This window comes from Nilaparvata lugens, chromosome 2 (genome assembly GCF_014356525.2).
Source record: "Nilaparvata lugens isolate BPH chromosome 2, ASM1435652v1, whole genome shotgun sequence".
NCBI lineage: Eukaryota > Metazoa > Arthropoda > Insecta > Hemiptera > Delphacidae > Nilaparvata > Nilaparvata lugens.
The window spans coordinates 16,686,135-16,712,048 of record NC_052505.1 but is presented as its reverse complement, the minus strand read 5'-3'; the positions used below and the strand labels follow the sequence as shown (position 1 = coordinate 16,712,048).

The 25,914-nt window shown below is 35.8% G+C and overlaps 1 protein-coding gene across 1 annotated transcript in view; it reads right to left on the bottom strand.

Annotated features, from left to right (window-relative positions):
- The window catches only part of LOC111048413 (sodium channel protein 60E), a 245,360-nt gene that overhangs the window by 216,838 nt on the left and 2,608 nt on the right, over positions 1–25,914 (bottom strand). The window contains exon 2 of the mRNA XM_039420001.1: positions 6,398–6,847. Coding sequence (XP_039275935.1) covers positions 6,398–6,793 — 396 coding nt within the window. The 5' untranslated portion in view covers positions 6,794–6,847. The remainder of the gene's footprint in view (positions 1–6,397; positions 6,848–25,914) is intronic.

Below are 25,914 nucleotides of genomic sequence, written 5' to 3'. Positions count from 1 at the left end.
TGACTTTTATCGAGCATTAGTTTGTGTACTGTATTAGGGATGTTTGAAGTTTTGAACAAAGGTTTGTGGCAGCGGTCAGGAACCACAACACACATGGCATAGCGGGCGGCAAAACGAACGAGCTCATAAAGCTCAAAGTGACAGTTTAGCTCGTGGTAACAGGTTGAAAGGAAGACGGAGCAAGTCAAACGATAGGGCAGATTTATAGCGGGCTCCATGAATACATCAATCTTGTTTGCCAAGCTTCATGCAGCTTTTGCCAACAATCAACTTGTAGCTAGCGATGAAAGGTTGGTTCAGTACAGCAACAGCGCCACATTGTGCAGTCTACAAGTTCTGCAACGTTGTCTACGAAAGTGATCAACAAGTCTATTCATCTCAGATTGATTATAACTCGCTCTTGAATGAATAGCAAACTTGCCAGCGAATGAGTTTAGGGTGCCTCAGTGCTGCACTCACAAAAACAGCACACTACTCAGCATTCAATCGTTTCAGAAATAAACTTTGACAGAAACACATTCTAATAGAGATCAAAGGGGAAACATCATCCATTCATCTTACTCACATTGAAAAGTGAGCTGAGCGATTGCTCTTATAAACACAGATTATCAAAGAATCTGTATAAGTATTCACTTATTCCGAGTTAGAAAGGCAATAGATTTTGGTTTCCTCTCTAATTTGACTATAAATAATATAAAATCCTGCAAATCCATGAATGAGTTCTTGAATAGAAATCCAAGGATTTCCCATCAAGATTAAAAATATTTCTGACTTGAGAGCTTTTTGTTTTTAGGGACAGAACTCTGCAAGTGGGTTCCTCTCGAGATCTTTCGCCCTGACCGAAACATTTCTGACTTTCTTCACAAACTAATTTCTTATGAATGTTTCATAGTCACCTTCACATCATTTCTCAATTCAATAGGCGAGGAGAATGTTTCATATAGATCCCAGTAATGATGAGTTTTACGCTGATATTCATAACTTCTACAGATTAGGAAAAACCAAGTTGAAGAATGAAGCATTGATTTTGATATTTTCTTTGCCAGCCTTTTTCAAGGGTATTCAATGTCTCAATATAGTTAGCCTACTTTTTTTCAAACATTATGCTGCTCCCTAACTTACCACACTAAACGTTTTTCCTGACAAATCGATCTTAATAGTAGCATTCATTTACATTATCCATGATTCATGAGTGATATGGATGATAAGTTGTAAATTCATGAGTTATGATCAGGATATGGAATAATTCATAAGAGAGTCAGGGGTTGATTCTATCAAGAAATAAATACTTATGGATGATTTCTTCCGGTTATGAAACGATAGAGAAAATATAGCAGAAAATATTGCAAAGAGATTTCATGATACTACATAATATTATTCATGAGAGCTCAGAACTCCCATATATTGCTCTCATTTTATAATTTCCGTTCCCATCATTAATTTTATTAGTACCAACACTTTTTGTAATAGAAAACATTCAACATTTCGTAATTTGAAATGGAATACACGCTTACTAGTAATATTGCCGTTAGTAATATTTCCGTTATTCTCGTTAACTCTGAGTTGAAGATGCGTACTGTTGAAATCGTACGCGTTCATCATCAATAAAATTCCCATTTCACCTACTGAGAAGTTTGTCGAGCAAATTGAATCACTTAGCAGATCATCTGACGAGAGATTCTCGACTGGAAATCGCGCAATTCCAAGGATCGGTGAGGAGTAGCAGAACGAGAGAGAGAGTGAGTGAGATTCAGTGAGATAGCAGCTCCCGGTGTGTGAGACGACCATCAATCATTTCCTCCCGATTTCCCTTCTCTCTCCAATCCAGCAATAAGATTCGCTTCATAATATTCCGCCTTGATGTGAATTCGCTCTCAAGCACCTAGCTCCTAGATCATTTGTGGCTGGCTGAATTTTGTTGAGCTGCGTCATAGATGATTATACGCCAAATCTTAATTATCCTCATCAAATTCACAGAGTTGATTCCTCATCATACTAGCTCTATGAACAACACCCAGTACCTCAAATTTAAGCATTGTGGTATTACTCTCAAAGAACTATAATAACTACACATGGAATTAGTATAATTCAATGTGAACATTTCGCAAAACAAAAACAACAAGATGAGTAATAAGATCAAGACACAATTAGATTGTGAGGATTTTGAAGACACTGGTCGATAAGGGATGTATGTCTAAGAGTTATCTACTCCTCTCTAGCACAGTCCCCCATGCTGTATGGGGTTGTAGGATGGGGAGGTGCAAGCTTCTTGCACATCGAACCGCTCCTCAGGGTACAGAAGCTGATCATGAGGATCATCAACCAGAAGCCTCCACGCTATTCATCAGACCAGCTATTCAATGAGTTTGGCGTGATGGATCCAAGACAGTTTTACTCCAAGGAGATACTATGCATATTATACAAGAATTTAACAACATTTCAAACCAGAAACCACAACCACAACACCAGATACAGGAATCTTCTCATCACCAGTGTTGCAAGGAAGGCACTATACCAGAGACATTTCAATCATTTAGCACCAAATTATATAATCTAATTCCTGCAAACTTTGAACAGATTAATCATCCTAGAAAGTTCAAAACAATAGTACACAATTGATTGATGAGCAAAGGAAGACAGAACATAGAAAACATTATTTCAAACAGCAACTAACCTCCTAATGACTTAAGGCTGATTTACACGGTGCCAGTGACTGGCATGCCAGTTTGGATATTAACTGGAAGGTCACTGGCAAGCGGCGACTAGCATGCCGCCTTACTAGCATGCTGCCGTTTACACGTTGCCAGCTACTGGAACAAATCGGATGTGTGGTGTTGTTCAGAGCGAGCGTGTTTATGTGAAAGTAGCAATCTACGATTGCTTGCATTGACGCACTTCTTGCTTCTCGATGCGGTATTCTTTATTAAACATATTCCACAAGTTCTCATGATCACGGTACAACTGAACAAACTGCACAGTCGTTGTTTCATCCCAACGATTTGTCATTTTTTAAACTTAATTTAAAGCATGGTTAACGTGGCAATGGCAACACGTGGTTAACGTTCCGGCGGTGTGCGGTGACTGGCACTGGCGGGCGACTGTTGCCGTTTACACAGTGCCAGTCGGCTGGCGCCACTGAGGTTGCGCGGTAGAGGGTGAAGATGGCGCGCCAGTAAAACAAAATGTTTGTTCTGCTGGAACGCCAGCTGCTGGCGCGTCCTTGGCTTGCTGGCTTCTCCAGTTACTGGCGTGAGCCGTTTACACAGTGCCAGTAGCTGGCATCCAGTGACTGGCAACCTCAACTGGCAAGCCGACTGGCACCGTGTAAATCAGCCTTTACTTAACACTAAGTAATAATTAATACGCACACAAAACAAACAAAACCTACTCTGGAACATGGTACGCCATAGTGGAGTGGGTCAATTTCCACACAGAAAAAACTAAACAAGTAGAGGACACATTATAAGAATTTTGTGTAACCAACTATTGTATGTAATTGTAATTTATCTAATATTTTGTGTAAATATAGTTAGCCTACTTTTTTTCAAACATTATGCTGCTCCCTAACTTACCACACTAAACGTTTTTCCTGACAAATCGATCTTAATAGTAGCATTCATTTACATTATCCATGATTCATGAGTGATATGGATGATAAGTTGTAAATTCATGAGTTATGATCAGGATATGGAATAATTCATAAGAGAGTCAGGGGTTGATTCTATCAAGAAATAAATACTTATGGATGATTTCTTCCGGTTATGAAACGATAGAGAAAATATAGCAAAAAATATTGCAAAGAAATTTCATGATACTACACAATTATTCATGAGAGCTCAGAACTTCCATATTGTTCTCATTTTATAATTTCCGTTCCCATCATTAATTTTATCAGTACCAACACTTTTTGTACTAGAAAACATTCAACATTTCATAATTTGAAATGGAATACACGCGTACTAGTAATATTGCCGTTATTCTCGTTAACTCTGAGTTGAAGATGCGTACTGTTGAAATCGTACGCGTTCATCATCAATAAAATTCCCATTTCACCTACTGAGAAGTTTGTCGAGCAAATTGAATCACTTAGCAGATCATCTGACGAGAGATTCTCGACTGGAAATCGCGCAATTCCAAGGATCGGTGAGGAGTAGCAGAACGAGAGAGAGAGAGTGAGTGAGATTTAGTGAGATAGCAGCTCCCGGTGTGTGAGACGACCATCAATCATTTCCTCCCGATTTCCCTTCTCTCTCCAATCCAGCAATAAGATTCGCTTCATAATATTCTGCCTTGATGTGAATTCGCTCTCAAGCACCTAGCTCCTAGATCATTTGTGGCTGGCTGAATTTTGTTGAGCTGCGTCATAGATGATTATACGCCAAATCTTAATTATCCTCATCAAATTCACAGAGTTGATTCTTCATCAAACTAGCTCTATGAACAGCACCCAGTATTTCAAATTTAAGCATTATGGTATTACTGTCAAAGAACTATAATAACTACACATGGAATTAGTATAATTCAATGTGAACATTTCGCAAAACAAAAACAATACTATGAGTAATAAGATCAAGACTAAATTAGATTGAGTTGCTACAATTCGCATTTATCTAAGCCAGCCTCTTTCGTTCTTGTTTCGCTAGGCTTGAGAGCCTAGGCTTGGTGCGTACTGATTTAGACTGGTTGCAGACGAACCACAATCGCATGTGGGATGTGAGAGCGATTATTTTCCTTCTGTGGTACCACAAACGTAGCGCATAAGGAATGCATTGGCAGGCACTGATACTTCCACATGACATTGCGCGCTGTAGTAGCGATTATATTTTCCTTGCGATTGTGGTACCACTGGTTTGAGCACTACGCTTTCCCTAGCTTCTGTACCACAATCGCAGTCGCTGTGATAGTGTTCCCTCGAATTTGATTGAAGAAAAAATTGATAAAAAGACCTGAGTTTGATACAAAAATCTGGAAACTGTTGCACTAATGCGCGTTTTCTCGAGTGTAGTGTAAAAGAATATCTGCGTTAGTCGTATTGTTCCGTGGTATGTCGGTCCCACATCCCACATGCGATAGTGTTTCTTCTGTAACCGGCTTTACTCAGAGAGTCTTTCACACTACATTATTTGAGAGAACGTAGATCAGTGTGATTTTGATAAAGAAGCTAGGTGAAGCGTGATGCTCAAACCAGTGGTACCACAATCACAAGGAAAATAATCGCTACCACAGCGCGCAACGCCATGTGGAAGTATCAGTGCCACTGCCATGCCTGCCAATGCATTCCATATTCGCTCCGTTTGTGAAATCACAGAAGGAAAATAGTAGCTCCCACATCCCACATGCGATAGTGGTTCGTCTGCAACCGGCCTTACGCGCCACGAACAAGCGAATTTCACATTTCATCAGCTGATGCTATGTTTATTATATGTGTATTCATACAAAAATATTAAGATGCGTATATAATCAGCTGATGGAAAATTAAATGCGCCTGCTTGTGGCGCATAAATCTGTACGCACTGTATGTTGAAGGCAAGAAGAGATTGTTCGTGAATATAACATCAGGCTCTAGATCTTATTGTCAAGAGAATAGGTAGGAACAAAATGAAATTGGCTCATAACATGAAACAATGAACTGAGATTCATTCATTTGGAGTGAATGAATTTCCCTTATGAAAAACTTTCAGATAAAAAATTTCACTGAATCCTATTTATTCTCCACAGAATTTCAAGTAAGTCAATAATCGCCTTTATTGATAGGAGACCTCCCAACGTGAGAATACCACGGCACATATATCAACGATTACATACAGTGTTTCAGAACTCCCTACCAAACAATATTCTAAGAAATTGTTCCTGATAGGTGACCAAACTCATGCTAATACCAAGAGGGTTATGTAACATTTCTTTATAGTTTGAAATAATCTAAAATCGCGTACGAATAACATGCAAAGCAGATGGAGACAGACCTTAGCAGCATGCCTTGGTGTGCACTGCAACTCTAGCAGTCAGCTATCAATACTCAAGCAAACATAAATCGAATCAAATCATATATTTGCCTTACAACAAATGCATATTCAAAAGAAATAAAAAAATACATAATTTTATAATCAATAGTATAAAATAATAAAAATAAAAAGTAAGCTTAAATAATACCAAAATAATAATTAGATACTTTTCATGTGTAAATCACCTAGTATTAATTCAATCTTGGAAAATGATGTGTTAATCGGTTTCACCAGAAAATTTATTATTGGGCCTATTATTTTTTATAGAATTAACGGCTTTTTGGTTATTTAAGAGGAGAATAACATACATAAAACTGCCCTTGAATATTGGTAGGGAGTTCTGAATCAGGATCAATAATGTAGTTAGAAATAGTATGATCTAAATAGAATCTGACCTCATCATAGATGAAGTTGTCGATCTCCTCGAGCGGCCGGCCATAGAGCCGGCTGGGGAACGGCTCGAACTTATTGGGCAGAACCGATCCATCCTCAACGCTGAGCTTGCGCCTTGGTTGGAAGCCATAGTCTCTCACCAGCTGCACGGTCTTACTCTCCAGTTTGTCCAGCGACTCCTTGGTAAACGGCCTCACCTGCACGCGCACCTGTGGCTTGCTGCCTCCGGGGGGGCCGTTGCCTCCGGGGGCACTGCTTCCGCCTCCGGGGGGGCCACTGCCCCCTGGCACGGCCCCCGGTGGAGGCGGCGAGGGGGCGGCGCCGTCCACAGGCGTGGTGGGGCCACTGCTGCGCGAACTGGGCCCCGGCAGACCGCCGGGAATCCGGTGAGGAAACATCTCGCCTCACCTCACCTCATTCTCTCACTCGTCCGCCTCACTCCGCCGAGACATCTGAGACATACAAACAAAACTATTTCAGAAATATCATCATATATTATATTTAATACATAGTGAAAGAAAAAATGTATACTGGTATACCAGTACTAGTATACAATATACTCGTATATAAATATAGTGATATCAATTGTTTTTAAGAATCAATCAATCAATTCTTATTCCAATCAACACAATACAATATACATAAAAGAAATCATAACACAAAAAAATCACAATCAAAAATAAATCTTCAATGATATACAAAAACAGACTTCAAAAACTGGCGGGGTGTGCTGAAAAGCCAACTATGGTTTCCCATGTAATAGGCAGGTAGAGGGTATAAAAGTAAGGAAGGAAGGGTGGAGAGGAGAAGAAAGAAGGAAGTAAGTATTGGAGAAGAAAGTAGGAAAAAAGAGAAAAAATGTGCAACATTGTAAGCAAGTCCACTTTCAACAAATGTATCTAAAAGAATTGGCCTTGCAAACAGTAGTTTGAGCAGAAATCTCGATATTCAAACGTCGATATGGAAGAAAAATTTACTGTATGTCCAGGTTTTAATTTCTAGTTTTGAATAAATAGTAAGTATATAAATATTTCAAATATTTCATGAATGATCTTCGACAAACCATAACTCAAAAGAAAAGAAACATTCTCCCCGTTATTTCGATATGAAACCCATACTTATCAGGACTCCCCATATTTTTGGAGTGATATTTCAAAATATTTAAAAAAGAAGTGATATTCGAACGAAAACATATTTTCGCGATGTTTTCAATTACATTGGAAAAATTCAATTCTCTTCCAATCCTGCTACCTTAAAGCTTTTTCAGCACCACTGGAATATCGTGGATGATATTCTACATACAATTCTGTGATTGAATAATAGATTTTATAATGTTGCAATTTTACACATTTGGCAACGCTACTGTAATTTCTCCGGATAGGGGGCTAAGTCTCAACTTATTTAATACAAACTATGATCAACAATAACTACTGAACAGAAACTAGCTAGACGACTAGCATCTCGCTACTGATACAAAATTTGGAGCTTGAATCGTGAAAATAAATCTTTGTAATTTGGGAAAGTGGAAAAGCTATGCTACAGGCCCGAGTATACGATCTCTCAAGTTTCCATATTATTTGAAGAGCTTTTGACACCTTGGTCTTGTGGCTTATATTTGTTGGAGCCCACAAGCCCACGCCTTTCCAGTGCTGATGTGAATCATATCAACTGAGATAACATGGCTGCTTGCGATGAGAGGACTACTCCACTTGCCAAAGTGCACTCTAGATGAAAATTCACGGCGGGAATTCAACGTTATGTGATATCGCTATTTCCAACGTTATGAGCACAACTTGGAGCCAATTCTTGGGAGCGCGCTCCAGTCATGTGAAACAGGCGTCGGTTGGAAAAGAGGAAGATAAAGAGAGAGAGAGAGAGAAAGATAGAGTGTGTGAGAGACATAGAGTGAGATAACTTGTTTCAGTACAGTTCACCAACACTTGCAACAGTATCAGGATGGTGTAACGAATCTATCAAGTTACATTTTCTCCTTTAAATGAGAATTGTAGTTTGGAGACATTCATGATGCTGCCTTCTGCTCATAAAAATCGAACCCCTAGTGAATTACATATATATGATTGAGACAGCAACCAACATGAAATACAAATAATGCATCTTGTACGGCTACTCAATAAATATTCCTTCATTAAATTAACAGACTAAATTAACAGTGACATTCATGTTTTAGTCTGAGTAATATTGGCTCGCTATCCTTCTCTGTCATTGGACAAAGCTGATAGCTCTATCTTTTTCTACCAACGCAGAGTTGCCAAATTGTTTGCTATCTTTCTCTATCATTGGTCAAAGCGGATAGCTCCATTCTTCTCTACCAACGCCGAATTGTTTGTAGGCTATGGAAACGTGAATGAACCAAAAAAAATTCATCTCTATCATGAAAATTAAGTATCTAATTTACTAAACAAAATATAGATGAATATATTTTCTTTACCAATGAAATACAATTATTTGAGGTATAATTGATAATCATGAGAAAGAATCATCACATGAACATGAACATTCAGATCATATCGGATTAACTTGAATCACAGCTACTGTATGGTACGAAAGAAATCCGTCGAAACGGAAAAACTGCTTCAATTTTCACTGACTCTATGAGATGAGTCTCACAATCCATCACTATCAAAGGGTATTAATAAGTGCCCTTTCAGTATTATAATGCCAATATGCTATTCTTCGGCATGATGGAATTATAGCTGCAACATGACGTTCTTACAAGAAGATAAGTAGAAGGGTTAATAACTAATAAGTGAAGGTTAATTCACAGAAGAAATTGTTGCAACATGTATCCAACTTCTCATCACTCCATTTGATACAATTCATTTCCATTTGATACAATTTTGACGAATCACAAAATCACTCCAATAGTTCATCGCCGGGCTGAACTATTAACATGCTACTAGTAGTTCTGTGAACAGTAGACCTCACGCAGTATTCTCATCCACAAGTATCTGATGTCACCTCTTCAAGTTTATTCAGTTGAATCACAATTCACAGTTGAATCATAATTTACTCTTAAAAACTGTTTTTGTTTTCTCCAAGATCAAAAACTCACTTATGTTAATAAACTCAGTTCACGTTCGAATTTTTATCCCATAGATAATTATTTATCCAGTTTCGTGATAATCTTTCCAACCTGATAAAAATATTTCTAAACTATTTTAAAATTATTTCTCTTCAAACAAGAATATTATAATTTCTTCAGCTCATTCGATCATTTTTTATTTCATTTTCAATCACCTATTAAATTCGTTTCTCAAATGTGAGAATATTGATACTGATGAGTACGCATCATAAACAATATTGAAACCCTACCTTATGGAAATAGACATGGCCAGACATCTATGCATGCAATAAATAATCCACTTATCAGCTGATTGATTATGAATAATTCTATAGTCTGATTGATCCTATCTTCAAATTAGATTATATAATATAGTGATATCAGAGTATGGAGGAATTCCTTTTCTTTTCATATTATCATTAAAATGCGAAATTTTAAAAAAAACCTGTGTACACATTGACGCACAGTTGAAAAAGGCATATTCCTGCCAAATCTCATCGAATTCTATCAACGCGTTTGGCGGTAATCACGTTACATACAGACAAAAGAAAATCCGAGTTAAAACATAGACCTCACTACGTTCGGTCAACAATTTTCAATATCAGTTATGAAATAACGTGATATGGCTTGATAAAATCTCGTCGACCATTCAATACAGTTTGACGAATCATGAAATCAATTCACTAAACTATCACAGGCCCTATCACTGGCTCCACTTCTTCGTGGTTGATGAAATATTATCAGTGTTATGAAGATCACAGCCATTTGAAACAGAAGGAGATGAGAGTGGCTTGAATAGCGAAGGTCACATCGAAGCAGCACATGGTCTGGGACGTTATTGAGGGTCTGGTGCGTTAAGAGGGTTGACAATGCTCAGAGGGGATTAGGTTATATTATGCACTGCCTTGCTTGAGGTCAGGAGAATCGCTTTCAACCCACCCCTTCACCGTCAAATTACCACTCCAAATATCAGGGATGACTCTTTCGCCCAAGGTAACATCTAATCCTACCATGATGGAACCCAAGCTATAACTGACGTTCCAATAATATAGTGGTATGAATGTTCTTTGAACATTTTATTGGACAAAATTTAGGAACAGAAGAAATTTTGAGCTAGCGCCTGTTTTTCTATTCCGATTCTGTGATTGTTTATCTAATGAATAAGTAAATGAAATAATTTCACTATTGGATAATTATTATAATTTCAATATTGATAATTATTATTTAATTGATAATCCATCAGTAAATGAAATTGAATAAATTAAATACCATATTCCAATTAGAATTCATCGAAATATTTGATTAGTACTCTATCAGAGAAAATTGTCATAGAAATTACAAGTAGAACAGTCTACATGACTTAATGTCATATCAAGGAAAATTGTCATAGAAATTACAAGTAGAGCAGTCTACATGACTTAATGTTTTGTGGAGTATTCAATGTTGTATATTAAACAGGCTCTTTTCCAGAAAACGGTAGAAATGGATACCATTAGAGAATCTTCCCTTCATTAGAATCTGGGATATGAGTTGTGAAATAAATAGACTATTCTCAATTTTCTTAGAGCAACTGGAAGTATTAAGACACAATGGAATATAACAAGTACCATTTCATTTTATCACAAAACAACTACTTTCAAGTGCAAGTGAAAATGAATCTTGAAGAGTAACTTTTATTTTAGAGTCATTCACACTTTGTATATTCTATGAAAAACTAATGCTGGAACTGTCCTTTTCTCTGTTTTTCAGGACACTAGTTTTTCCAATAGAAAAAATAATTGCTTCAAGGTGGTTTGGAACCCAAGCATAGTTTGCTTCATGGTGGTTCGGAACTGTAGGTCCATTCATCTCTCATCGTCATCCTCCTCAATACCTACGCACAAGCCTAGAGGTCATGTGGGCATCACCCTCAGCAAAAAAAAAGAATAATAATCAGCATCACTGTAAATACAAACACAATAAAAGAAGTATTTTTTCCAGCACAACATAACCCAGTTGCCCTGAACACACACACACACACACACACACACACACACACACACACACACACACACACACACACACACACACACACACACACATCGATTCAGTCCTTATGGATTCTGTCAGATTGAACGGAACTTGATAAACATCATCTGATTAATCTGATAGAATTTTATGAGGACGGCAAAATATCGTACAAACGGAAATCGATGTGTGTGTAGCTATCCTTACACAGACAGGGAACTCCATAAATTTATTGTATTTCAATAATATTTTGGTAGCTCTAAAAAGAAAAGTGAGTATTCCTGTGAAAATATACAAAAATTCTATATTCAGAAAAAATTCCAGAATTATCAGGTACTCAAAATTGAGAGCAATTTCATCGAATGAATCTCATAATCACCACTTTCCTTCAGAAATGCATTTGTTCTGTTCGACTTGAAAAATGTAGCATACACTCATAACTTTATAGTTTTTATTGCGAGTGAGGATCGGAATAGAGTGAACGCGATTAGGGTGGTTATACAAAGTACATTTTAATACATTCGCTTGTATTTTACTTCTCAGGCAGTACAATTTTGTTACCTAGAAGTCTTGATTTATTTGCAAAGGTTATTATCGACTCGAGTCACGCTAGTGAAACAGAGCAGGTAGCAGCATGACTTGCATGCGAGCGAGGCGCGCACCACTTGGCCCGGTCACCGGGGGCCACCCTCCCATTCCCTCATGGGATACATGGGGCACAGGGGGTCTCCCCTCCATCCCCCTTTCAACCATTGGAGCCACCCAGCCAAAATTCACCGAGACCCACATGCGAGAGCCGACCGAGTTACATGAGTGAGTATGCAAACAATAAATATCTATTCAGTTAAGCGAGATGTAACGATAACTAAATTAACTATTGTAATTCAACAATAAACGAGAAGTAATAGATTGTGATGTTTGATAACTAGTAGTTCTGCGAACAGTAGACCTCGCTCATGAATAGCTTACAACTTTCAAACTAATGAGAAGGGCCATTAAGAAAGTACACTATATTGTAAAGATTTACCCATGTCATCTATTATTTTCTTCATTGAAAGTGCTAAAGACATTGTTTCCATGGACACCGGACTCATAAATGTCTCTCAAGAAGGTACCATTACATCGTCCCCATATTTACAATATTACAACTTTTCTAACAATAAATTAATTATAAGAAATCGGTCAACTGACAGGAAAATGGAATATGCAGTAGGCAATTTAGACGATGAATCGTCTCACAGACGATAGTGAGACGGAAAATGATTCTAAATAGGATGGGTTTGTTGGTGACAATGACAGGAGGTTGCTAATGATGTTTTTCATGGAAAGTGGATTCAATATTATGGCGGCTTGTTATGCCTATGCAGAATGTTTATGCTTACAAGTCGGTTTCCGATCTCATACACATACTAAAACGAAAACAAGAGCTAACTAACTAAGCTGTGATGTCTCCGGATGGTTCGGTAGGTCTAGAAACTAATCATCTATGAAACAGGAAAATATCGTGTTGGAAAGGGAAGAAAATGGTGCTACCAAGTGAGAAGTTTTCTTCAATTAATAAATACAGTATGATTTGGAGCGGCTCAGACGTTCTCAAGGTTCACAGCTGACAACTCTCTTGTCCTCTATCGATAGCATTCCAACGATACCATTCATTCAATACAGCACATTTTAGAGCGGCACAATTTATATTAAAACCGGAGGTCTTATCGAACATACGTTTCTGCGCCTTGTTTCAAAGTACTTGTATGCCAAATTTCATCCAAATCGGACAATAACTGCGACTGTAACTGCGATACAACCAAACAAACAGACAAAAGCCGATCGAGTCGAAACTAAGACCTCAGCTTCGCTTTGGTCAATAATGAAAATCAAAAGTACTAGTAGTTCTGCGAACAGTAGACCTCGCCCATGAATACAACTTTCAATCTTATGAGAAGGGCCAGTATAGTGAGTACAGTATATTGTGAAGATTTAGCCATGTCATCTATTATTTTCTCCATTAAAAGTGCTAGAGACTGTTTCCAGGGACACTAGACTTATCAAGGAGTACCTTTATATCAAATACATACCTTTTAAATGAAAAAGACTAAGGAATTGTCAAAAAACACGATTTTATTGATACTCAGAGAGAAAGGTTTCGGTCATTATCAGAGTTTATCAGAGATTGACAATGGTGTAATTACCGAAACCGGTATTTCTAAGTATCAATAAATCTGTGGTTTTTTGACAACTTTTTGGTCTTTTTAATTTAATGTTAATAATTACCACAATATCAACTTCTCAACTACACAAAAAGGAAAAAATATACCTTTATACATCAACATACAAATTTTTCTCTACAACTGCAGTATTGGACTCCAATACAATAAATATTTTTAAATAATTTATCCAATTAATTTGTTCAATAAATTTAATAATAATAAGATGATTCAATACAATTATTCTATTTAATCAAAATAATTTATTTTATAATGATATATAATTAGAATAAGATAAAACAATATTGGTATTATCTGCAAAAAAACTGGCAGGAACAAGAATTGAACCTGGGTCCCGCAGTGTGACAGACCACGGTCTAACCGACTCTACCACCATGTGCTCATAACAATTGATGCGAAAAAGTATGAGAATGAATTGCTATCTTCAAAGACACATCCTTTCTGAATTGAGGTTAGTTCGCGGTTTTTTAAATATTACAAGAAAACCAGAGGTTTTATCAAAAATAGTTACACATACGTTTCTGCGCCTTGTTTCAGAACTTGCATACCAAATTTCATCCAAATCGAACAATAACTGCGACTGTAACTGCGGTACAAACAAACAGACAGAAGTCGATCGAGTCAAAACTAAGACCTCAGCTTCGCTTCGGTCAATTATATTCATTGGAAAATTTCATAAATATCGTCTCCATCCAGATTCATAAACTTCTAGAAAAGTACAAAAGGCTAAAGCCAAAAACGTGGCTTCCCATTCTAATTTATACAACATTCCAAAAGTTCTAGGTTATATTTTACTTTCAAAAAAAAGTTATTGAAGTTTGGGAAGTATACTTTCAACTTATAGGAGGCTGAAAATAAAAGATGAGGGAAGGATGCGATGTCAGTGGAAGCTTTTATCCTATCAACTTATTGTTTTCAACGGTCACATTATTCTGTCAACATGTTTCAATGTTGAGACTTAATTCACAGAATGGATACAAACTGTATGAGTTTTCTCTGCTTAAGGCATGTATGCAGATACTCGGTTTAAACGGAGAAATGTCAGCTGTTCGTTTAAACCCTGTTTGAAACACATTATGATAAATGCAATCATATATGACAATAAAGCGTGGTTTAGCGTTTATCGTGGTCCTTAGTATACCTAACATTAAAAGGTAACTACTTCTCGGTGCTATTCATCATTGCAAAAATATTCATTGTGAGCGAAGAGCGGGTCCATTCAAAAACTGTTGTTAGCAGAATGCATGACAAGAGTGAGAGAGAGAGAGACATCAAAATGATGAAGTGCACTTGTGTCTTCATCAGTCACGCCCTGCTTTCACCACCATGTGTGACCTGATGTTTGCCCACAAAACACAAAACTGTTGCTTCATTTGAATCAATTTTACAAATCCACAAGTGGGTTGGTTGGTGGTCAAAACCAGATCTTTTGAAGACACGTCTTTTCATTCGCAATATGTTTGTATGAATAGGCCAGTAATGATCATAAATGTTCACTTTAATTTTCAATAATTATTGTATTCATTCATTATTATTTACTAGCGTGACCCCAGGCCGGAGAACTCACACAAAATCCCGATAATCTGTCAGTTGTTCTATTAAAAGCGGTAGAGATTGTAACGTACAAAAATCCGAATGGATAAATAAAGATTCCTTTTGAAGAAATTTATAGGTCTAAGTGAAATAATAGGCTAATATCGCCAAAGATGATAACGTTAAAGATTAGATAATATCAGGCATTATGGCCAAATTGTACAACGGCCGAATAGGAATGGAAATAATTTTTTGCTACTGTATAATATTATATAAAATATTGGAAATTTGAGGTTAGGCATAAAACATCTACTGATCGGCGACCTAATGATCGACCGAGTCGCACAACGAAGAATCTGACCAAACACCTTGGCAGAAACTTATTGTGGCGAAACAGTATTCAACTTGAGGAACTAAACGTCCCACGTGGCTAATTATTGTAATATACGAAACAACTCTTATAATCTGTAAAAAATTACTTTGCATGTAAAAAGCATATTAAAAAACCCCAGCAAAAATAATTAAATGTATTAAGGAAGTAGGAGGTTACTTGGCGCATGAATACTGTAATAATTTGCATGCACCAATCAAATGTTAGCAATTGATAGGCGGCAATAGTGAGCCGATTCAAATATATTTGTATATATTTCTACAAATGATAAGAATTTGTAAATTATTATTGTGCAGTTTATGTTTTGGATATGGCCCGAAGGCAAATAAAATATTAAAGATGTAACATAAGTAATAGTTTAATAGTTTGGTACGGTCTATTTGAGCCATGAATGGCAGAGGAACAGAATATTTAAATTTCATGTAAATTTGGAAATCGGAAGTGAAAATTGTAACTGAGAAAAGAGAACTTCGACACTTGCCTGCCAACCACCACCATGAGAGGTCACCAAAAATTATAGAGTGCAATATCTTACTGTACCTTTTAATAACTTAAAGTTAAATTGAATTACTAAATTTTCTCATAAGACTTTGTGATGCTAATGTAAAGCAAAAGTCATTTTTAAATAATTTTTTAACCCCTTGGAAGAGACGACTCCGGCTACAAATAATCCAGGACCACCAGGAGTTAGGATCGACATCAGCAGCTCATAGAAAATTCCAGCACGTGAGTGAAAAATATTCGAAATAGTGATAGGGCGCCCTCAGTGCTTCGAAATGAAATAAGAATCAAAGCTAGCTTGTCGAAAGGGTTTTTTATAAATTGAGAATTTGGTAAAAAATACTTGCGCAAGTAAATATAGTATAAAAGGTATTTTATTAGATAGTAACGAATCAATCCATATATCAAATGATCCATCAATCAAAGAAGACTAAGATCTAGGCTGTTAATACATTATTTATATGATCATTCATTTCTACAATATAATTTGCGATAATTCAATGTAGCTCTGATTCACTAGATGAATTGATCTATCTATTCCGTCAGGTGCCGAATCTCGCACCCTGAGATAAAAAATATTTATTATAAATAAATCTATTGGAAACCATAGAGTATAATATATATTTGGATTATTAGTTTATCAATTTATCATGCTGATTTGAGAAATTTATTTTTTGAAATAGAATCGTCCAAGTTGACAAGTATCAGCAAGTTGATATCGAAGCTACATGCAAATAGATGCATATGATCATGAAATGAAAGCACATGGTAACATTTCGTGCTATAGAACCTAAAAAATAGTATTAACCTGTGATATTTTATTGATTTCGTTTCTTGTTATATTATATATATTTCTGTCGCTCTATATATTTTTGTTTTTGACTTATTTTTTGAGATATTTGTTAATATATGTATCAAATTTTTTATGGTGTACGATTTATTTTTTATTCCTCAATACTATAGGATAAGTTTATATATATATATTTTTTATAAATTATCAGTATCATTTTGGAAGCTCATATCTGGGCCTATAAAGATTTTCATGAGACTATATCCTAGTAAAAACCACGACCAGATTTTTATAATTATTAAAATGTTCTTATGCTCTACCGATTGATGCCAAGCAGGAGGCTAATCGTTATTTAACTATAAAAATAACGTGACAAGATTCAAAGAAATAGATCAAGCTGCATTTTATTAATTATTGTTTGCAATTAATAATCAAGCTTACAACTGGTATGTGATTGATTGCATGCAATTGATCGATGATCTAGCTGATTGGCGATTAAAATTACTACAGATTTTTCTCTCATGCACTATCAAAGTTATCCTGTTACATCCTTAAAAAAGTCGAGAGAGTGAGTCAATTCTGTTGGCCAAAGAGCTCGATCTGTATAATTGTTTACATAGCATGTATTGAAAATTCAAAGTTGATTGAAGAAAGCATCCAAAAGGTATCGTCAAACATACAAAAAAGCCCACAAACGGACGACTCGAGCAGGCCAATAAAAGTAGGAACTTATAATGTTCGTTCAATAATTTATGCAGTACATTGATGAGATATTCACTTGAGTTCTAAAATAGTGTCTGAGGTTTTTTGGCGCAAGATTTTCTAGTCTATTCAAAGTTTTGACTTGTTTGATTACATTTGTTCTTTCTGTATTTTGAAGGGTAAATCTCTCACGTCTGAAACATTTCGACAACAGATTGGAATTTAATAATTAGCCTGGTCAAATCAGAATCATGAATGGCAATGTAGGCTACTCGCTAGTTATCAGTCGAAGATTTCGGATTCAGTAGATGGCAGCACTTACTACGTCATCCTTCAAGAAAGGTGTAAAATGGGCGTGAACGTTCCAAAGCCTACTTGCTTCTGATTGGTCGGAGCTGTTTGTCATAGTAGACGCTGGATTGCAGCACTTACAACGTCGTCTGAAATGATTAACAGTTCTATACTTTCCAACTAATCAATTTGATGTAACTGCTGACTTGGTGTAAAACCAATACGATGTATTCCATTTCAGAAGATACATCAACTAGAGAATACACTGCAATTACTAAGTCATTGTTCCATATCATTTGAAATTATGAAATCATTATAATCCAGACAAGATTGAAAATGGATAGCAGCTTTGTAATCCAATCATGAATCATGAAATTATCTTCATTTTCTGCTCATGTCTTTCTCATTTCTCAGTTCAAGCAAGTTTTTGTATCAAGTTTAATATTGTATAGTGTATATTTGACAGTATTCTACTGCATATTGCATGATTAACGATTTGATGGGATGAATAAAACCTATAAATAACATTATTGTGGCTTCCTCAAACCTCGACACTAGCATTCGTGAACTATAATATTATAACCTATTCCTATATAAGTTAAGTTGGCTATGATTCCATTTTTCACAGTCATCGCTAGATTTATGATGCGATTGAACCATTCGTTCTGGAGTTGCTTCTCGAACAGCTCGTATTATTGAACATAATTTTCCAAGTCCACAAAGTGTATTAACAATTATGCTCTACAAGGGATTGTGATTATGTTGACTTGAACAATATAGGCTCAATATATGCTGATTACCACCAGCTTACTCCAATCGACCTCGTGACCTTTGCGAGTGAACATTCCCCCTTTATTAATAGCCCTAATTAACTATGAACACGGTCTGCCAAAAGATCGATACATTTCACATGAAATGGGCCTTACTGCCGTGTTGCCATCAGCAACCTACATTTTTCTGATTCAAGTCACTCAAGACTGCTTGCTGTTCAACGACTTAGCTCCCACTTCCACTACCTCTGGTTGACTTTCTGATCCATTCCCAAAGTGAATAGCGTTTTCCTTCGGAGCAGCCTATCTATTAGGACACTATTTAGAATGTATATTCATAAATGGGTATATGGAAAAACATCATCTTCAATTGATAGTTTTTTAACGTATAGCAATAAACAAACATCACCTCTGCTCACAATTTTTACTGTATCTTCAAAGCACTGAAATATTCTAGTGGGCAAATAGTTGGCTTGATAGTGGACAAACAGTTGGCTCAAGTGGAATAAGCTCTTTCTGCATCAATTGTGGAACCACTTCTATGATGTAGGCTTATTACAAGAATAATCAATAATCATTCATAGGTTAATTGAATCTTGTTCTACTACTTTTATGGAGCTCTTAAGTAATCTTTGAAATTAATTGAAGAGTGAGATTCAAAACAAACCGTCAGGATTGTTGGAATGGTGATATCATTGATATATTATCGAGTACTGTATAAGAAATTATGACAGTAATATCATCAAATAATATAGTGAATATATTTAGAATTATTTTATATTTATAAAGAGAATCTCACAATAGAAAAGTTTCAGGCTAAAGGGGCAGGATAGGCAACACGCATGATTCAGATAAAACTGATATTCATGAAAGAAACCTGTTCGATATTCTGGATACCTGCAGTGCAAAAGCAGGAACAACAGCCATATTCATGGGCTACCTATTGCGATGCTTTAATTTATTCATGTTCGATGTTCAATGTTTCTTGTCTGATATTTCATGGTTCATGTTTCCTGTCAGGAAAATCAGGATGGATTTCTGTTCAGTTAGAATAATGTGATTGAATGTTTTTGAGTTGATTTGTAGCCTACTTGATGATTTGAGGTTGAATGTACTTAACTAACCATTTGAGTTGATTGAATGTAACTATTTTCTATTTGAGTTGAAGCAGAACTTCACTAGTCTCCGTCTCACTGAAGTCAGACCAGTACAGTTGGATTCGGACTGAAGCCAAAGAGAAATATTGACGAAGCTACGGTGTTATTGTTACGGAAAATGAAAAGACACAGCAGCTGATGTAAAGTTGGTCAAAATACATGGAATGCAGGTGCTTCGCTCGGGCGAAATTAGTCTGCAAATGGAATGTTCCATGGCTGAAAGGTAAACATGTCGGACAAGGGGCATGTAACAAACGTGTTACTGTGGAGTCCAGCGCTTTTGAGCCCCTCGGCCATATAACCTGCAACCTGCCAAAATTCTCACTCACATTGCTTCATCACACAACCCCTATTCATATTCATTCGGACTTTCAGCGTAGTGCTTTGTCGAATTAATTGTCACTCAGTTTTCGGAATATTCCTCCGCAAATCCTACGATGAGAGTTGAACAATACTTGATGAAAAAAGCTTGAATATTATGAATCAAGCTTGATTATGAGTGAAAATTGGACTTGAAAGTGGAAAGTGAAAACATAACCTAATACCTCTTTCAAAACTTTTTTATTCATAAAAATTTGGGAGAAAGACAAGATAATTTTGGGCTACGCCTGTTATCTTTTCCCAATCATATTATTGTATATAATATAATGATTTGTGTTTGTCAATAAATGAAATACGAAAGGTGACATGAAAACTACATTCCTACATTGAAAATTTCTGCCAAGTGATCAATCGTGAGGGTGATTTTCTTTGGAAATGACATCTTTCTAATCCTAATCAAAACTGAATAATTTTATTCCTATCAAGTTTATCAATTAGAATGTATGACGCTCATCGGTATGTATATTCTGCAAATAGACACTCAATCAATGGAGAGAAATAACTATCTAGAATACAAAAACTTATAATTAAAAGCTACAACGAAGAGATCTAAGCTCACTATTTACGATAATTTCATAATCAATGTATTATTTGGATGGAAATCACATAGCATTATTGTGATAGTATCATAATCATAAGATGTTGAAATACACTCTATTCCATTGGAATACACTATAAGAGTTCATTTTTGACTTCTCGATATAGCATTATTCTATTCTCTCAAATATTGAATTATAAATTTAATCTCCTTTGAAAACCATTAAAGATTATAGGCCAAATGACATGAATTCCACGATCCAGCCGAAGAGGCAAACAGAAATAGATGTTTGAATGGTCTCTACTAATGAACATAAAATTGCAAACTGGAAAGCAAATTGTTATTAGCTACATTATTGGGAGTTGGGATGATACTAGAGCAGTTACACAGGCGTTCAATGTATAAATAGAGCTGCTTACACCTTTGGAATTGTCTTTTGCTGGCTTCCTTCCAGCTTTTGGTCTCTACTTTTCTGATAAAAACCGGTGCCTTTTTCAACTACTCAGGTGTTTAAAAAGTTGGGACACTATTAAGAAAATCGACAGAGAACTTTTAAATAGCTCTTTCAGCAAATTGAGAGGAATGGAACCAGATTATTGAAATCTCCGATTATTTCTTATGCATTCCAGATCGTTTATCAAGGAGTTGAGATCACTGTGCATACTGATCTTTCATGATAATAATAATTCGATCATGCTCACTTATGATCATTATTGATCATTATTGTTGTTTAAGCTTCCAGTTTACTAGAGATTTGAAATGGTACAACAACCGAAACTAGTATCTCTATACGTGTGATTCATCTCTATTAAACCAGTGGTTTTGACAATATCAAATATCAGGTCGTTTTCATGTTATTTTTGATCATGCTCACTTATGATCATCATTGTTCATTTCTGATCATCATTGTTCATTGCTGATCATCATTTTCCAATGCTGAACATCATTGTTCTTCATTGCTGAACATCATTGTTCATTGCTGATCATCATCGATGTTTAAGCTTTAAGTTTTCTAGATATTTATTCATGATGGTATTAGAACCGAAACTAATATCTCTTTACGTTATAATAAACCAATGGTTTTGACAATATCGTTTTCATGTTATTGTTGATAATGCTCACTCACGATCATTGTCCTAAACACTTCATTCAATCAATTAGTCACATAGTAGGACTTTTTCAATCATGTAGGAATTGAAAAGATGATTTATCACTGGAATCAACTGCTTATTGATTGTGAGTAACAAATAATCCATAGAAAAGTCGATGGACTTTGATTGGAAAAATCATTGAGACCTTCCAGATTGGAAAGCCTATTGAAAAACAATGTATTTTATGTCAGAATGAAATTTGGGATCAGGATTCATCTCTCATTTCGACGGAAATCGGAATTGTAATCAATCCGTTAATAATAATTAACAGAGAAATTTTTGCTTTGGGTCTATTTTATTTCTGCTTGAATCAAGATCCCTTGTTCACATTCAACAACTACCTAGCAGGTTTTTCAATTGGCAGGCTATTCAATAAATTTTGGGTATTGACTGAGGCGGTCATGAATTAGAGTCTCTGATTGGCGAATAATATTGATTAAAGTATCATGTTTTGGCGCTTCTATAATAGAGCCTTGTTTATTTCCATGTTTATTCCTCTATATCATAAATTTAAGCTACACCCATATGTAAAGCAGGATAATATTACTCGTATTAATATACAATATCATCTACACAACTGTAAATTAATAAAAATAACATGAAAACATGTAGTACCCTTTATTATTTAAAAAATCACAACGACTAGTTTCGACCATAAATTAGGTTATTTTCATTTTTTTACACAACTGTAACTATCACAATCATAATCAGCAACTTCGTAGATCATTGGTTATTCCTCATCAACATTCATTGAATCATCTCCATATTCAAAGTATAATCATATTCAATCAAAATCAATACCACAAAACTAATGAATTTTCCAAGGATTGTTCTATCGTACAGAAATTATTCTCTAAAAAGTACATAAGATTGTGGGAACTGAGCAGCAACCGACATTGTTGTTGAACACAAATCTATTAGTTACTCATCCAAATCACATCAAAAAGTAGAAGCTGCAATAACACGTTTTACAGTGTAGTTTAATAGCTCTACTACAGCTCTTTATTTCAATTTTAAACTTCATTCCAACGCAGAAACTGAGCGTTGTTCGCTGGGCTACCTACGCCAAATTCTTGTACTCAATAATAAAACGGCTGAAACAGAAACATTCATTAATCAGCGAGTCAAACGGACAGACAACTAAACCAAAGACACATCATCATACTCAAAGTTATCTCAATGTTTGTCAGTTATTTCAATGTCTTCAGTGGGTCGATGATATCACAAGATTGCAGATCTTTGAGAAATTTCTAATGTTTTCAGATGTTAATTTTCTTTTGGAATTAGGTTTTTCCCTATGTGTTAACAAATCAATACTAGTTTTTTTTTTTCATTTTTATTGTCGATCATTTGTCCATATAGACAAACTCAATAACAAATTTAATTAATTGATTCAATTTGATTAATTAATTTAATTGATTTGTCTTCAAATTAATCTCCAAGGGCACGAAAAAAGCGGCTAGGTCGATGGATGACTTCCAGTGTAGCCTAAGTTACGATCGCGATCTACCTTCATGTAACACAGACACATTGTGAGGCATGGATATGAACAGTACAGTTACGTCTCGATTTCCGTTTACCACGATGACATTCAAATTTCTTTATCATTAACAGCTGAATAGTGATATCGATCGTAAACGAAATCTCCACCGCGACTAACTCGTTCTGTTGGCAACTCAATAGGATGCAGAACTTGAAGAAGTTGTCAAAGTTGCGAAATTATTAATTCACTTGAACTTAAAGGTTATCGATTCCCCTTTACCACGATGACATTCAAATTTCTTTATCATTAACAGCTGAATAGTGATATCGATCGTTAACGAAATCTCCACCGAGACTAACTCGTTCTATTCGCAACTCAACAGTGTGCAGAACTTGAAGAAGTTGGGAAATCATTGATTTACTTGAACTTACAGGTTTGAAACTAGGCTATTCTGGATTCTGGACTTCCCAACCATTAATCTATCATTATTCTCATCGACGATTTTCCACTTCACCAGATCTATTGAGAGGAGCAATTCAATTTAAGTCGAACTTTCGCTGGATAACTTCTAAATCTGAGAAACAATGAGCGTAAACCTGTAGGGAATTGGATCATTCATAAGAGAGCCAGAGATGGAGCTTTTTCCGTCGTTTTTCATTATTTGCACTCAATGAAAGTTGAGATGGCCAAGAGCGATGAAGCCATTCTACAGGTGAAAGTAATCAGAGTTCCCCTGCAGGCAGCAGGTGTCTCATATTTCCTCTCCAAGTGTGAGACGCAATCGAACTATATTTATTGGAATGAACCGATGTTTCTTCACTATAGTTGACCATGTTTTATAGGAGAAGATGTGATCGAAGCCAAATAATATAAAATATCAGTTTAATTTTCCAAAGCTGGGAATTCTAGATTCACATTAAAAGCATTGATTGAACAACTCTTCTGAATGGAGATCAGACGCTTTGAAGGATTAGTCTAAAATATCCATCAAGATTATTTGAAAGATCAGACGAATAAAGATCAGGTCCATTTGCTTCTCTCTGATAATATGATTATGACGTATTTTGAGGAAAAGTTTTGTTCTTTGAAATGATCGAAAACCGAAAACCAAATATTCACCAGTGTTTTACTGTCCAGTAAAACAAGCCTAGACTCTGTACTCTAAATTTTTCCATCAAAGCAAAATTTTACTGTCAGCTTTTAGTTCACTAGGAAGATCAAGAATGCTTCAATACGACTGAAATAGCATAACTATGCCAAATGATTCTCCATCAGGATTTCTGTGGAAGCTCAGAATACACATTAATGCATCTAGGGAAACAGGATAATCAAATATATGCCGTGGATACTGTCAAGTGAAACAAGTACAAACTCTGAAACTCCAATTATTACTTTCATGTTATCGTAGTTGAACTGTTCTCTATCAACTAGAATAATCTAGAACTCCCCAAGCAGGCAAATTTCATATTATTGTCAAACGATTTTATTCAAGGGGATGTCTATCGAACATTGTTTCGAACTCTGTATACAAATGAAGTTGAAAAATAAATAGGAGTTCAACTCCAGCAATAAAAAGTATGATCTTTTAAGAATAATAATTTATAAATTCCTGACCTTCTATTTTATAGTCACTCTCATGGCTACCCAAAGTTGTGAATCACTATTGGCACCTCGGGCAAAATGATAATGTGGCCATATCCAGAATTTATTCCGATAAAAATCCATTCTGCCATGCAGGAGCCCGAAGCAAACTGCCCTAACAAATCAGCTCTAAATCTCCAGCCTCTACTCTGGGGGTGGTCCGGGCTTTTTACTGCCTCCGACCATATTTTACAAGGGATGATCCTTCAATCCTGGTTCGTTCACTATGATCATCAACGATACTCGAGAAAACGTTCACTTTATCAAGTTTTACGGAGCACACGAACAATCAGCCTCTAGTGACGTCCTGCATAATTCCCAAAAATAAGAATAAACTTTTCTGATTGATTGAGCTAGGAGTTGTCTGGAAACTTGATTGTACACCATTGAAGTGGAATTTAATCTTTTTATCTGTTCTATATTGTCTGTTTTTGTCTATAATTCTATAGATTCGAACGATCACAGAGTTCCTGTCTCAATCATCAATGATTTCGAAGGATTCAGGGAACAGAGCACTTGAGTTTAATGAGGTTAACGCCTATAAGTTTACATGAGATCTACTCTTCGTCAAAATGTGTTCCTCTGCCCAGAGTAGGATCCAACTCAAGAGCTCTAATGCTGTGATATAGATTCTCAAACTAACCTTGATGTATGGTTTTTATACTATCTCAAAGAATGATCCAGTGACACATGTTTTCCCTTAACCTGTTTCTATATTCAATTGTATTCTTTTTATAACTTTTTATCTTCATTTTGTATTTTTTTTTACTTATACTTTGATTACTTTCAATTACTTATGCTTTCCTCATAATTTTCTTATGTATTTGTAAATTGCATGTACTGTATCTCTTATTTTTTTTAATACCTTGCTTAATACGA